Below are 13,552 nucleotides of genomic sequence, written 5' to 3'. Positions count from 1 at the left end.
GATATTAAGAGGAATAGATAGAGTGGACAGCCAGCGCCTCTTCCCCAGGGCACCACTGCTCAATACAAGAGGACATGGCTTTAAGGTAAGGGGTGGGAAGTTCAAGGGGGATTTTAGAAGAAGGTTTTTTACTCAGAGAGTGGCTGGTGGGTGGAATGCACTGCCTGAGTCAGTGGTGGAGGCAGACACACTAGTGAAATTTAAGAGACTACTAGACAGGTATATGGAGGAATTTAAGGTGGGGGGGATATATGGGAGGCAGGGTTTAAGGGTCGGCATAACATTGTGGGCCGAAGAGCTTGAACAGACTTGAAGGACAAAATTCCTCACATCCACACTTCAGTGAACCAGACAGCCGTTTATAAAGTTTTCTCCTCACAGTGGGTGAAACAAGTTCAACTTCCCCCCCCCCCCCGCTTAAATTCTATTTTATTTAATAACAAAGTTTGAATTATGCTAGGATGTGGCTTGAATCCACATCTCTGGATTGTCCAGTTACCAGCTCAATTATTTAACCGCAGCATCCTCTGAAGTTTGGTGGTTTGACGTACACCTCTGGCCTCTGGGGTCTAATCACAAACACTTAGCAAGTTGCAATCTCTCAGCAGTTTAACAGACACTGTCCCACCCAGGTTCCCAGAACTCACGTCCCAAGCTATACCGCATTAAGGCCTTTATCTTATCATGACCTCGTGATGTCCCCGAGCACAGCACAGACACATGAATCATGTCTGAAGCTCGGAGCGCTAAAAGGCCACAATGTGGACATGGCAAGATCCCACAAAGGGCAAACAATTTGCCCCCGACTGGCTAAATGAGGAGGAGCAGGATGGAAACACTGATTCACTGTTAAAAAAAAACAAATCTGAAAGCAGAATACAGAATACAGAGTTAACTGCAGAATTCCTAACCATGTGGAGGGACAGATTGGGAGTCTATGTTCACAAGTTGCCGTGCAAATTAATAGGGTGGTTAAGGAGGCATACGGTGTGTTGACCTTCACTAATTAAGGGATTGAGTGTAAGAGCTGTGAGGTAATGTTGCAGCTCCATAAAACCTTGGCTTGACCACACTTAGAGTATTGAGATCAGTTATGATTGCCTCATTATAAGATTTGGAAGCTTGAGAGGGGATGCAGTGGAGACTTAACAGGATGCTACCTGGATTAGAGAGCATGTCTTATGAGGGAAGATTGAGCGAGCTAGGCCTTTTCTCTATGCAGCCGAAGGCCACTTGACAGATGCACAAGAGACACAGATCGAGTGGATAAGCTAGAGACTTTTTCCCAGGTGGCATAATTTTAAAATGATTGAGGGAAGTATAAGAATAATGTCAGGTTAAAATAGATATATACATTATATATATGGGAAGTACAAGGGGGATATTACAGGAAGGTTTTTTTTTATTCAGAGAGTGGAACGCACGCACAGTCAGTGGTGGAGGCAGGTACACTAGTGAAATTTAAGAGACTACTAGACAGAGGAATGAATATATATAGGGATTTAAGGTGGGAGGGGGATATATGGAAGGCAGGGTTTAAGGGTCAGCACAACATTGTGGGCAGAAGGGCCTGTACTGTGCTGTACCACACACACACAGCTAAGCCAGGGTGGTGATAGAGACAGACGCACTATGGACATCTAAGAAATTCTTACATTGACACATTCATGATAGAACATTCAAAGTTTAAAGTACATCTTATTATTAAAGTACATATAGGTCACCATATACAAAACTGACATTTACTTTCCTGCAGGGATACTCAGCAAATCGAGAGGATAGTAATCACAAACAGATCAATGAAGGATCGAGCAGAGGGAGACAGACAGACAGACATACTTTATTGATCCCGAGGGAAATTGGGTTTCATTACAGCCACACCAACCAAGAATAGTGAAGAAATATAGCTATATAAAACTATAAATAATTAAATAATAATAAGTTGATCATGCCAAGAGGAAATAAGTCCAGGACCAGCCTATTGACTCAAAGTGTTGACATTCCGATGGAGGAGTTGTAAAGTTTGATGGCCACAGGCAGGAATGACTTCCTGTGACACTCAGTGTTACATCTCGGTGGAATGAGTCTCTGGCTGAATGTACTCCTGTGCCTAACCAGTACATTATGAAGTGGATGGGAGGCATTGTCCAAGATGGCATGCAACTTGGACAGCATCCTCTTTTCAGACACCACCGTCAGAGAGTACAGAAGACAACAAATATATATTTAAACATAAATAAGGAACATGAGATAATGAAGTAGCAAGTCCTTAAAGTGAGATCATTGGTTGCAGGAACATCTCAATAGATGTTGTTAGATGTTGTTCAAGAGCCTGATGGTTGAGGGGTAGTAACTGTTCTTGAACCTGGTGGTGCGAGTTCTGAGGCTCCTGTACCTTCTACCTGATGGCAGCAGCGAGAAGAGAGCATGGCCTGGGTGGTGGGGAATCTCTGATGATGGATGCTGCTTTCCTGGTGTCATGCAGACGAGCCCAGTGGTTGGGAGGGCTTTACCGGTGATGGACTATGCCGAGGGAAGGGTCAGGTGGATCTTGGAGTAGGTTAGAAGGTCGGTACAACATTGTGGGCCGAAGGGCCTGTACTGTGCAGTAATAGCAATAGTAATAGCTAGTAATACTGTGCAGTCATAGCAACAGCAAAAATAACTTCAATAGTATCACATGGTTGTTAACATCTACAACCAGACAGGAGGACCCTGTCGCTGCCCATGGATCTTGGTGCCCTTCAGATATTGAGATGCAAGGTCGGCAACAGAGCAGCTGTGTTAGCAGAATTCTGCATTCCATCTTAAAATTTACATCATTGTGCCCACTCCAGATTCTGAGGGAAAGAACAGGATTGTGGATTCAAATTACACAATGAACACATTTCCTTTAACTGAAAGGGAAAACCTTCTGAGATCTTGGATTGATCCCACAAGCTTTCAGTTTTGAGGGAAAGAGCAATACAATGGTGTTATTGTCGTCAAATGCATCGAGAATCAGTGGAATGCCGTTTCAAACCACCCAAACTCAAGCATCCAAGGACAGACCACTCCAAACACAAGTATATCACACAACATGGGAGAAGAATTAGGCCACTTGGCTCAACAAGTCTGCTCCACCATTCCATCATGGCTGATTTATTATCCTTCTCGATCCCAATCTCCCCACAAACTTTGACGCCCCTGATTAACCAAGAACCTATCAACCTCCACTTTAAATATACTCAATTATCTGGTCTCCACAGCCATCTAGGGCAAATAATTCCACATATTCAACATCCTCTGGCTAAAGAATTTCCTCCTCATCTCTGTTCTAAAGGGATGGGCCACTTTTCTGAGGCTGCGTCCTCTGGTCCTAGACTCCCCCACTATAGGAAACATCCTCTCCACATCCACTCTATCTGTGTCCTCTGGTCCTAGACTCCCCCACTATAGGAAGCATCCTCTCCACATCCACTCCATCTAGGCCTTTCAAGTCTCGATAGGTTTTCGTGAGAACCACCTCCTACCCCACACCTGTTGTTCTAAACTCCAGCGAGCACAGGCCCAGAGCCATCAAACACTCCTCGTACATTAACCCTTTCATTCCCAGGATCATTCTCGGAAACCCCCCCTCCGGATCCTCTCCAATGTCAGCAGATCCTTTCTTAGGTAAGGGGCTAAAATAAAAGGACCATTCTCTCTTCTCACTGCTGCCATCAGGAAGGTGGTACAGGAGCCTCAGGACTCACATCACCAGGTTCAGGATCAGTTATTACCCCTCAGCCATCGGGCTCTTGAACCAAAGGGGATACTTCATTCGCCTCATCATTAAAATGTACTCACAACCTATTGACTTACTTTCGAGGATTCTTCATCCCATGTTCTCAATATTTATTTCCTTCTTTTTGTGTCTTGTCTTGTAGACTGGTTGAATGCTCAGTTGATGCAGTCTTTCACTGATTGTATTATGGACTTACTGAGCATGCCCGCAAGAACAAAAATCGCAGGGCTGTATATGGTGACATGTATGTACTTTGAATCTTTTGAAATGCATACTCCAAATTCTCTTTCCCCTCGAAATTAATACCAAAATTACATTTGCCTTCCTTACCACCAACTAAACCTGCAAGCTAATGTGTAGGGAGTCCTACATGAGGACTCAAGCCCATTTGCGCCTCTGGACTCTGAATTTTTTCCCCATTTAGAAAACAGTCTGGGCTTTTATTTCTCAAAGTGCATGACCGGGCCCTTCCCTACACTGTATTCCATCTGCCACTTTTGTCTTTTCTCCGAATCTGTCCAATTTTGAGGAAGTATGAAAGGAAAGAGCATAATATAGAATAGAGTGTTACAATTTCAGAGAAAGCGCAGGCTAGGTAGACAATAAGGTGCAAGGGCCGCAATGAAGTAGAACGGGAGTTCACCTTTAACTGAGGAGGTCCGTTAAAGAATCTGATGAGGCCGTGCACAAAAATCAGAATGCTCGGTGGTCACAGGAACCATTAAGGAGACGACATTCTCTCAGACACGGCTGGTGCAGGAGTTTTGGGCTTAAATCGTCCATAGGTGCAACACTCAACCTGCGACGCAGCTCAGGCAGAGATACAAGATGCCGGCCACACTGAGCAGCCACCTGCGGCCTGGAGCTCGGGCTTCCAGGGGAGGAAGGTCACTCCGGACTGCTGGCCACTCTCGGACACCCCAACCCACATTCACAGGAGGGCTCGTTTTGTTGGGTCACGTTGGGAAGGTTGAGCAGCCCCTCGCAGGATCTATCCTGAGCCCAGTATATCCATGCACTTGCGAAGTAGCGTCAAGTTCTAGCTGTACTTAATTAGGAGTTTGAGGAGATCTGGCATGCCACCAAAGACTAGCAAATCGCTACAGATGGAGAGCATTCTGATTGCATTTTCAGCCTGGTGTGGAGTGCACAGGATTGAAAAAGGGCAATCAGTAAGACAATACCATAAGATAGAGGGGCAGAATTAGGCCATTCGGCCCATCGAGTCTGCTACACCATTTCATCATGTCCAATTTTCCTCTCAGCCCCAATCTCCTGCCTTCTCCCCCATATCCCTTCATTCCCCGACCAATCAAGAATCTATCAACCTCTGCCTTATATGACTTGGCCTCCACGGCTGCCTGTGGCAAAGAATTCCACAGATTCTCCACTCTCTGGCTAAAGAAATTCCTCCTCATCTCTGTTCTAACAGGATGCCCCTCTATTCTGAGGCTGTGCCCTCTAGTCTTACTCTCTCAACATAGGAAACATTCTCTCCTATCGAGGACTTTCACCATTCGATAGGTTTCAATGAGGTCACCCCCATCCTTCTGAATTGTAGTGACATCTCAAGAAGGCAACTCTCACTCTCTGCTCATCACCAACATCGGGGAGAAGGTACAGGAGCCTGAAGATGCACAAAAATCCCAATCCCTGTCCGCTCCCCTCCACAGATGCTGCCTGACCTGTTGAGTTCCTCCAGCGTTTTGTGTGTGTGTTGCTCAAGTTAGAGATAAACTGGGGTTTAAAAGATGCAAATACATTAGGCCAGGGGTGGGGTGGGGTGGGGGGGGGGGGGGGGGGGAAGAGAGAAACAGTGAAGAAGGTTAACGGTACAAGAACCAAACTGAAATCCTGGTGAAGAGAGAAAAGCCAAGGTTAAATGACAGCATTTTCCGGTTTATTTTAAGGTTTCCAGCATCTGCAGCTTTCTTCTTTTGGATTCCTGAGTTTTTACCCACTGGGCCTCACTCCCCCCACCCCATCAGAGAAGCCCACCTCAAACCACCGCCCCTCCCTCTGCCACAATTTCCGCTTTCCTTCATTTGATTGTTCTCACACAAGATACTTTCACTCGCTTTTACTGCAACTACAAACTACAATTTAACCTCCAATTTCCACACCACCCCCCCAACCCGATTCCGGTGGAGGGGCCCCTAGACCCAGTTTGGTTCTCCACAGCTGCCAGTGAGTTCCTCCTGCAGTTTGCACATGCTGCTCTAGATTTCCAGTATCTGCAGAATCTCCAGTTTATGAAGGTGTGACATCCTGCAGATCTTGGGAATCTAGACCAACACACACGTCAGGCAGCATATACAGAGGGGAATAAACAGCCATTTCATAGTCCTGATAAAGTGTCCCAATCTGAAACTCCAACTGCTTACTCCCCTCCACAGATGCTGCCTGGCTTACTGAGTTGGATTGGTTTTGATGAGCTAGTAGAGACTCAATGGGCTGAATGGCCTTTACTTGCATCACACAATTCAACGAGGAACTATTATTAAAGTTCACTTCTTTGAAGAAAGAAAGAAAAAAGCAAGTCAAAGGGGAAACAGGCACTTTGCTAACCAGGGTTGGGCATGAATGGGACTGAACAATATTGGAATGAATAGGATTACTGTGAGCCTTCCGCTGTACAGCCCAGTCTCCTCCACGTTCCTCACAGACGGCAAAACTCCAATTGTCAACAACCCACTTGTGCTCTGCATTAACCTCTGACCTTCTCATTTAGTCAGAAACAAACAGTTATCCCTGTGAATTACCCTGCCAAATCCTGGGTCTAAATCCTAAATTGATTGCTGGGTGTACTTAAAGCAGAGGTTGTCTGGTTCTAGATTAGCAAGGTGGGGGGGGGGCAGGGGAGGAGAACAGGGGGATTGAGTGGGAAAGTAAACCAGCCTTGATCGAACGATAGAGCAGACTCAATGGGCTAAATGGCCTATCTTTACTCCTGTCTTAAAACAACACAAAGATCATCTTCTCTGTGGGCAGTCACTTTACAGCACCACCAGTCGGGGGGTGGGGGGGTGGATTCCCGCCGCTGCCTGTAAGGAGTTTGTACGCTCTCCCTACAGGTGGGTTTCCTCCAGGTGCTCCAGCTTCCTCCCGCGTTCCAAAGGCTTCGCAGGTTGTGGGCTTGCTACGGTGCTGCTACGAAGCACAGCGACATTAGCGGGCTGCCCCCAGCACATTCTCAGCCATTGATTCATTATAGGTTCATTATATTCATTATAGGCTTTGGTGCAGACGTGACAACTAAAGCCGATCTTAAAACCTTATTCTCCTCTGTGCAGGCCACAGCAGGTGAAGGTGGTCGCCCGCCAGTATGTCATTACCTTGCTTCATTCAACTCCCAGAGTAAACAGAGGTATATCCTGTTCTCTCCCAGGACCCGATCTATCCTAACGTCACTCAGGAGTTCCAGCACCACCTCCTCCTCCTCAACCTCAACACATTAGCCTGCTGTACACTGACCTCACCAACGCCCCTCTCACTGAAGCAAAGATTCCAGTAAGGACCTCCCTTGCGTCCTCCTGCTATTGTTTCCTCTTTTATCCGTGATCAGTTCTACCCTCACTCCAGTCCACATACACCTTGGGGTTTTCCTTAACCCTGCTGCTCACCAAGACCTTCTCAGGTCACCTTCTGGCCCCATGTCCATTCCTGAGCTCATTTTTGGCTACTTTACAACTCTCAAAAGCACTGTCAGATCTTTGCTTGAAGGTACAGAGCCTTGGCCTCACCAGGTTCTGGAACAATTACTAACACTCCCGAGCCGAAGGGGATAACTTCACTCGCCCCACCACTGAAATGTTCCCATAACCAATGGACTTCACTTTCAAGGCCTCTTCACCTCATGTTTTTGATATTTATTGCTTATTTATCCATTTTTGTGTTTCCGCAGCTGGTTGTCTTGTGCATATTGGTTGGGTGCGGTAGTTCATTGATTTTATCGCGCTACTGTGAATGCCCGCAAGAAAATAAACCTCAAGATCACACATGTGCACTGATCACGGCCGGTGGTGGAGGGGCACCCACACCAGACCTCCAGGCGAGCCGTTGCGGGTTCGAACCCGGCCGGCTGCCTGCATGCATTCCGTCGGCGTTGGGTTTGGCTATCAAGCTGACAACTTGGCCTGGTTTAAAAAAAAAGACAAAATTGCTGAAGAAACGGCAAGGTTGCCGCCAAGGCGCGAAGAGGAACAGCAACAATATACTTTGATGATAAACTTACTTTGAACTTTCTACACACAAAAAAAAGTTATCTGCCTCACTAGCGGCCAGTCGACTGGCTGACATTGTTGTTCTGCAACTTAATCACAATCTCTGCCAGCGAAGCGAATTCCGCTTGGTGCCGTTAATTGCACCGCAGGGCAGATTTACAATTAGTTCAGAGCCAGACCCATCTTCAATCAACTATTACACTCGACTTATGATAACAGTTAAGATACTACCCACTCCCTCTTCCTAACTAGGTGCTTAGCCGCCTTATTTGTTAAGCGAGGCTATTAAAATATTTGCTTTCCCACCCAAGTGAGACCTTTGAACCCAGGTGCTGGACGCCTGACCGGCTGGTAAAGCGCCAGCTCCTGAAAAGGGTCAAAGGTCACAACCAGAGCAAACCCTGCCCTGGAGTTCGTATATATATATATATACACATACACAGTTATCATTCACGGAAAAAGACAGACAGAAAAACAGGAAATGCAGTGGTTTTTTTTCAAAAAAAGTGAGACAGAAAAACTTGCTGCTGTTTACGGGTGGGGACCAATCCCTCGCAAGAGATTTTCCCGCAGGCTTGCCAGAGTACGTGTTCCGCAGCAGCGGGCAGCTGGGAAGATTTGACCCCGCCCGAGGTTTAAAACCTGCCCCTTCTCGCAGATCACCGAGTTCGGGGCCGCCTGCTTCCAGTCGCGCTGTCGCGGCCAGCCACTTCCCCGAGCACTCCACTCGCCCGAGACGCCGGCAGTCCAAGCCTGTCCCCACAGGAAGCAATTGTTTAAGCCGGGCTCTGCTTAAAAGGCTCTCAGTGAACCGCTTGCACGCTGCTTCGGTACAACAAGGGGCATTTCTAGGACAAAAGCCAATGTCAGACAATCAGAGGTGACCCAAAGCCTGAAGAAATACCCTCCGCTTGCCCGAACAAGTGAAGCTCTGTCACTCCAAACAATCAACAGCAAAGACTTAGCAAATTCTGCTCCATCAAGCCTCGTAGTATCCAAGACATCTCCAAGGAACGGCGCCTCAGAAAAAGCGGTGTCCATCATTAAGCACCCCTACCACCCAGGGCATGCCTGTCCTCATTGTTACCATCAGGGAGGGGATACAGGAGCCTGAAGGCACACACTCAGCGATTCAGGAACAACTTCTTCCCCTCTGCCGTCAGATTGCTAAATGAACACTGAACCCATGCACACTACCTCACTACTTTTTTTTGCATTACTACTTCAACTATTGACTATACATATACTGCAATTGAACTTCTTAAAATGTATTCATCATTGTATATTTATAAATATATACATTATACATTTATAAATGTATTTATGCACTGCACTGTGCTGCTGCCACCAAGTTAAGAGATTTCCCGATGTATGCCAGTGATATTAAACATAATTCTGATTCAAGAGAAGCGCAGACTCACCAATTACTGAAACATTGGCACTGCAGTGTGTACCATCTACAGAGTGGGCTGTTCTGGCAGGAGTTTGCAAGTCTATGACCTTCACTGTTAAGAGGTACAAGGGCAGGAGGCACACCACATCACTTCTGCCCACAGGTCACCCTCCAGGTCACGCGCACAGAGATGCCCTTCTTTGTGGCTGGGTTGAAGACCTAGAACTCTTCTCCCCACCTGGAGCAACTTCACCGGAAGGAATGAGGCCATACAAGGCACCAACACCTTCAAGGGAAATTGGGAATGGGCAAACAGCCAAGGGTACTCTGCCAAGGCTGACTGTCTGCTCCTCTTTCAGGGGTAGGTTCGTGCCCGGCTGTCCTTGGAGAGGAAGTATGCTGTCACAATGGGTGCAGTGGGCGTGGGGGGGAAATTCCAGGAACAGCAGGTCACCCAGGGAACTGACTACTCAATAACTATAATCAACCATAACTTGAGCTTGTTAACTGCCTTGTAAATACTTGACGTTTTTAAACTTTTGTTAAAAAAAGTTTATTTTTTTGCACAACTAATTAATTTTATATACACACTGAAAGTCAGGGTTTTTTCCCCCCTGTTATTACAATGTACTCCTGCCACAAAGGCAACAAGATTCACAACATACGCCGGTGATGTTAAACCCAATTCTCATTCGGGTAGGTCTTTTTAGCAATGCTTGAACCCCAAAGGATGAATTAGTCGGTTTTCAAAAGAAACGATAGAGTGCAGACAGCTGAAGCCACAGGCAGTCAACATCAGAAGGACACAGTAAATTGTGGATGCAGGATGTCGGGGATCCGAGGGCATCGGGAGAGCACTCAGCAAAGACAAAAGCCCTTTGGCCTAAACAGTAAAATCAGACCAATACAAACACCCATGCTAGTCCCATTTGGCCTGCATCCTCTAAAGCCAGGAGTTCCCAGCCAAGGGTCCACAGACCCCTTGGTTAATGAGCGGGGTCCACGACATAAAAAAAGGTTGGGAGCCCCTGCTCTAAACCTTACCCTGTCCATGTACCAATCCAAATAGCTTTTAAATACCTCTGCGGATCTAACCTTGACCCAGCATGTCAATGCAGCTACAAAGAAGGCAGGACAGCGGCTATATTTCATTAGGAGTTTGAGGAGATTTGATATGTCACCAAAGACGCTCGCAAATCTCTACAGATGTTCCGCGGACAGCATTCTGCCTGACTGCAACACCGCCTGGTGTGGGGGCGGGGGGGGGGGGGGTGGTTGGCTGCTGCAGAGGGTCAAAGTAAGCTGCAGGGAGTTGTAGAATTAGTCAGCTCCATCATGGACACTAGCCTCCGTAGTATCTTCAAACAGCGATGCCTCAAAAAGGCAGCATCCATCATGAAGGACTGCCATCACCCAGGCCATGCCTTGTTCTCATTACTACCATCAGGAAGGAGATACAGATGCCGGAAGGGTCTTCCCTCTGCCATCCAAGAATAAATATAAACATGCTCACATTCCATTTAAAAACATCCAAACTGAATATATTTACCTAAACCTATAATTCTTGATTCCCCCAGCCCAGGTGCAGCCACTGACCCTGTCTACATCCTGATACACTTTGGAACCAAGGCCACAAAGCAGAACTGCAATAAGTGGAAATCTAGAACAAGATCAGACCCAAATCAGTTTAATGTCACCTGCACATGCCCTGAAATTTGTCGTCTTTGCAACAGCAGTATAATGTAATACATAACAATAGAGAAAAACTGAATTACAGTAAGTATATATTATTAGAGTCAAGTAAGTAGTGCAAAAATATTTTTTTTAAAATCCAGTGAGGCTCTTAGTGTTCAATGTCCATTCAGAAATCGGATGGCAGAGGGGAAGAAGCTGTTCCTGAATCGTTGAGTGTGTGTCTTCAGGCTCCTGTACCTCCTCCCTGATGGTAACAATGAGAACAGGGCATGACCTGGGTGATGGGGGGGGGGGGTCCTTAATGATGGACACCGCCTTTTTGAGACATCGCCTCAAAACAGAGGGTAACGGGGCCTCAGAATTCCGAGGAACGGTCACTGGACCCAAAACACCAATTGCGGTTCTCGCCCCAGAGAGGCAGCCTGGCCCGCTGAGTGCTTAGGGCAGGTCCGGCTGTTTGAGAAGTTTCTCAAAACTGGTTAACACTTAGCCTGGTGGTACAGAGAGTTCACCAGTATACCCTCAAGTTGCGGCAAACTCTTAGAACATTACCTTTAAATTTCATCCTCCCCCTCCAATACACCCAGCCTCATTCTACCTACAACAGCCCGAATATACAAAAAAATTCGTCCAACCTCCCCAGCCTAAACCCACAACCCTGAAATGCTATTTACACTTCAAATTAAATAACCTTTTGAAAGAGTGCGAATGAAAGACTAGGTTAAAGTTAGGGCCAGTGGAAGGCCTCTTTAAGAACGTTTAAAGTTCTCTCACACAAGGCGTTAAGAAAACACCACCGCACGCAACGACTTCTACAAGCTGCAGCGACGGATAAAGTGCCTTATTAAAAATAAATTTTAGAAAGGAAGTGAATTTGAAATGTTTGTGAAAGCCGATTGATCCATCAAACTTCACTCCAAGAGTAGTCATAACGCAAAAGATCCGCTCAGTCCCAGAAGAAAACTTCGCAAAACTTTTCAAAACTTTATCCAAACTTTGTTTTTTTTTCACCCACCCCCCACCGCTCTTGCGGCTGTTCGCACACAAGTTACCTGGATGAACTGAATAGTGAGAGCACTCTTGCCTACACCGCCGCCTCCGACCACCACCAGTTTGTATTTCTCCTGCGGGCCGCCGTCTTTATTGCTCATTATCCCGGGACACGAAAGCCAAGTAAGGGGAAGCGGGCAGAGCGAAGCCGGGACACCGGGGCCGCTGCTTCTGGGGTTGGGCTCAGACACAAACTCCGACGTCCCCTGCCATATGCAAATGCAATGCTAATTCAATATAAATATTAATCGCGACGCAAACCTCATTTGGTTTCAGCCTGGCGCTTCCCTTATTTGGTGAGCTTCTCAAGCGTCCCGCCGGAGACCATGAGGTTCCCGTGGGGTCCTAAAGCGACTCCCGCACACTTTCAATTGTAGTTCAGCTCTTGTGGTTACTGGTTCTTGATGGCGAGTAACACTTGAGCCACACATTCAAGTAAAAACAAAACAGACTAACTGGTCATCGTATCGTGGTGAAAAATTAGGGGAAAAAACTGCAGATGCTGTAAGTCTGAAATAAAATAGAAAATTCGGCAAACACTCAGCAGATCCGACTCTGAAGAGAGAGAGGAGTTTACCTGGGCTTGAGACTTTAACTGTTTCCCCTTCAACAGTTGCCGACTTTTCCAGAATTTTCTGTTCCGATATCTTTGAATTACTCTTCACGTTCTTAAAGGACTTACATATTAACTTTTTTTGTTATGTACATCGAAACATACCGTTCATCATTCGTATCAAGTCAAATCAGTGAGGATCGCGCAGGGCTGCCTGCAAGTGTAAAATATCACCTGTATATGTTGAGAAATTTGTTATATTTGTGGCAGCAGTACAATGCACTACATAATAGTAGAAAAAAATGTGCATGATGGTAAGTGTATATATAAAATAGCTAAATAGGTGGTGCAAAAATAGAAATAAAAAAGTAGTGAGGTAGTGTTCCTGGGTTCAATGTCCATTCAGAAATCGGATGACAGAGGGGGAGAAGCTATTCCTTTATCATTGAGTGTGTGCCTTCAGGCTCCTGTACCTCCTTCCCGATGGTAACAATGAGAAGAGGGTGTGACCTGGGTGATGGGAGTGCGTAATGATGGATGCTTCCTCGTTGAGGCATCGCTCCTTGAAGATGTCCTGGATACTACGGAGGCCGGTGCCCATGATGGAGCTGATTGAGTTTACAACTTTCTGCAGCTTACTTTGATCCTGTGCAGTCACACCACCCCCTCCATACCTGACTGAGATGCAGCCAGTTAGAATGCTCTCCACGGCACATTTGTAGAAGTTTGCGAGTGTCTTTGGTGACATACCAAATCTCCTCAGACTCCTAATGAAATATAGCCAGTGTTGTGTCTTCATTGTAGCTGCATCGATATGTTGGACCAGGTTAGTTCCTCAGAAATATTGACACCCAGGAACTTGAAATTGCTCA

General features: G+C 46.4%; 1 protein-coding gene across 2 annotated transcripts in view; it reads right to left on the bottom strand.

The window, feature by feature from the left end:
* LOC132382946 (ras-related protein R-Ras2-like) overlaps positions 1-12,354 on the bottom strand; it is a 70,604-nt gene extending 58,250 nt beyond the window's left edge. The window contains exon 1 of one of the 2 annotated variants that reach the window (XM_059953556.1): positions 12,130-12,354. In XM_059953556.1, coding sequence (XP_059809539.1) covers positions 12,130-12,228 — 99 coding nt within the window. In that variant the 5' untranslated portion in view covers positions 12,229-12,354. The remainder of the gene's footprint in view (positions 1-12,129) is intronic. The other variant, XM_059953555.1, reaches the window with a different exon arrangement.
* Between the last annotated feature and the right edge of the window lie 1,198 nt (positions 12,355-13,552).

The sequence above is a fragment of the Hypanus sabinus genome, chromosome 29 (assembly GCF_030144855.1).
Source record: "Hypanus sabinus isolate sHypSab1 chromosome 29, sHypSab1.hap1, whole genome shotgun sequence".
Classification (NCBI taxonomy): Eukaryota; Metazoa; Chordata; class Chondrichthyes; order Myliobatiformes; family Dasyatidae; genus Hypanus; species Hypanus sabinus.
The sequence above is the reverse complement of the archived record's forward strand: the minus strand, read 5'-3'. Positions and strand labels throughout refer to the sequence as shown.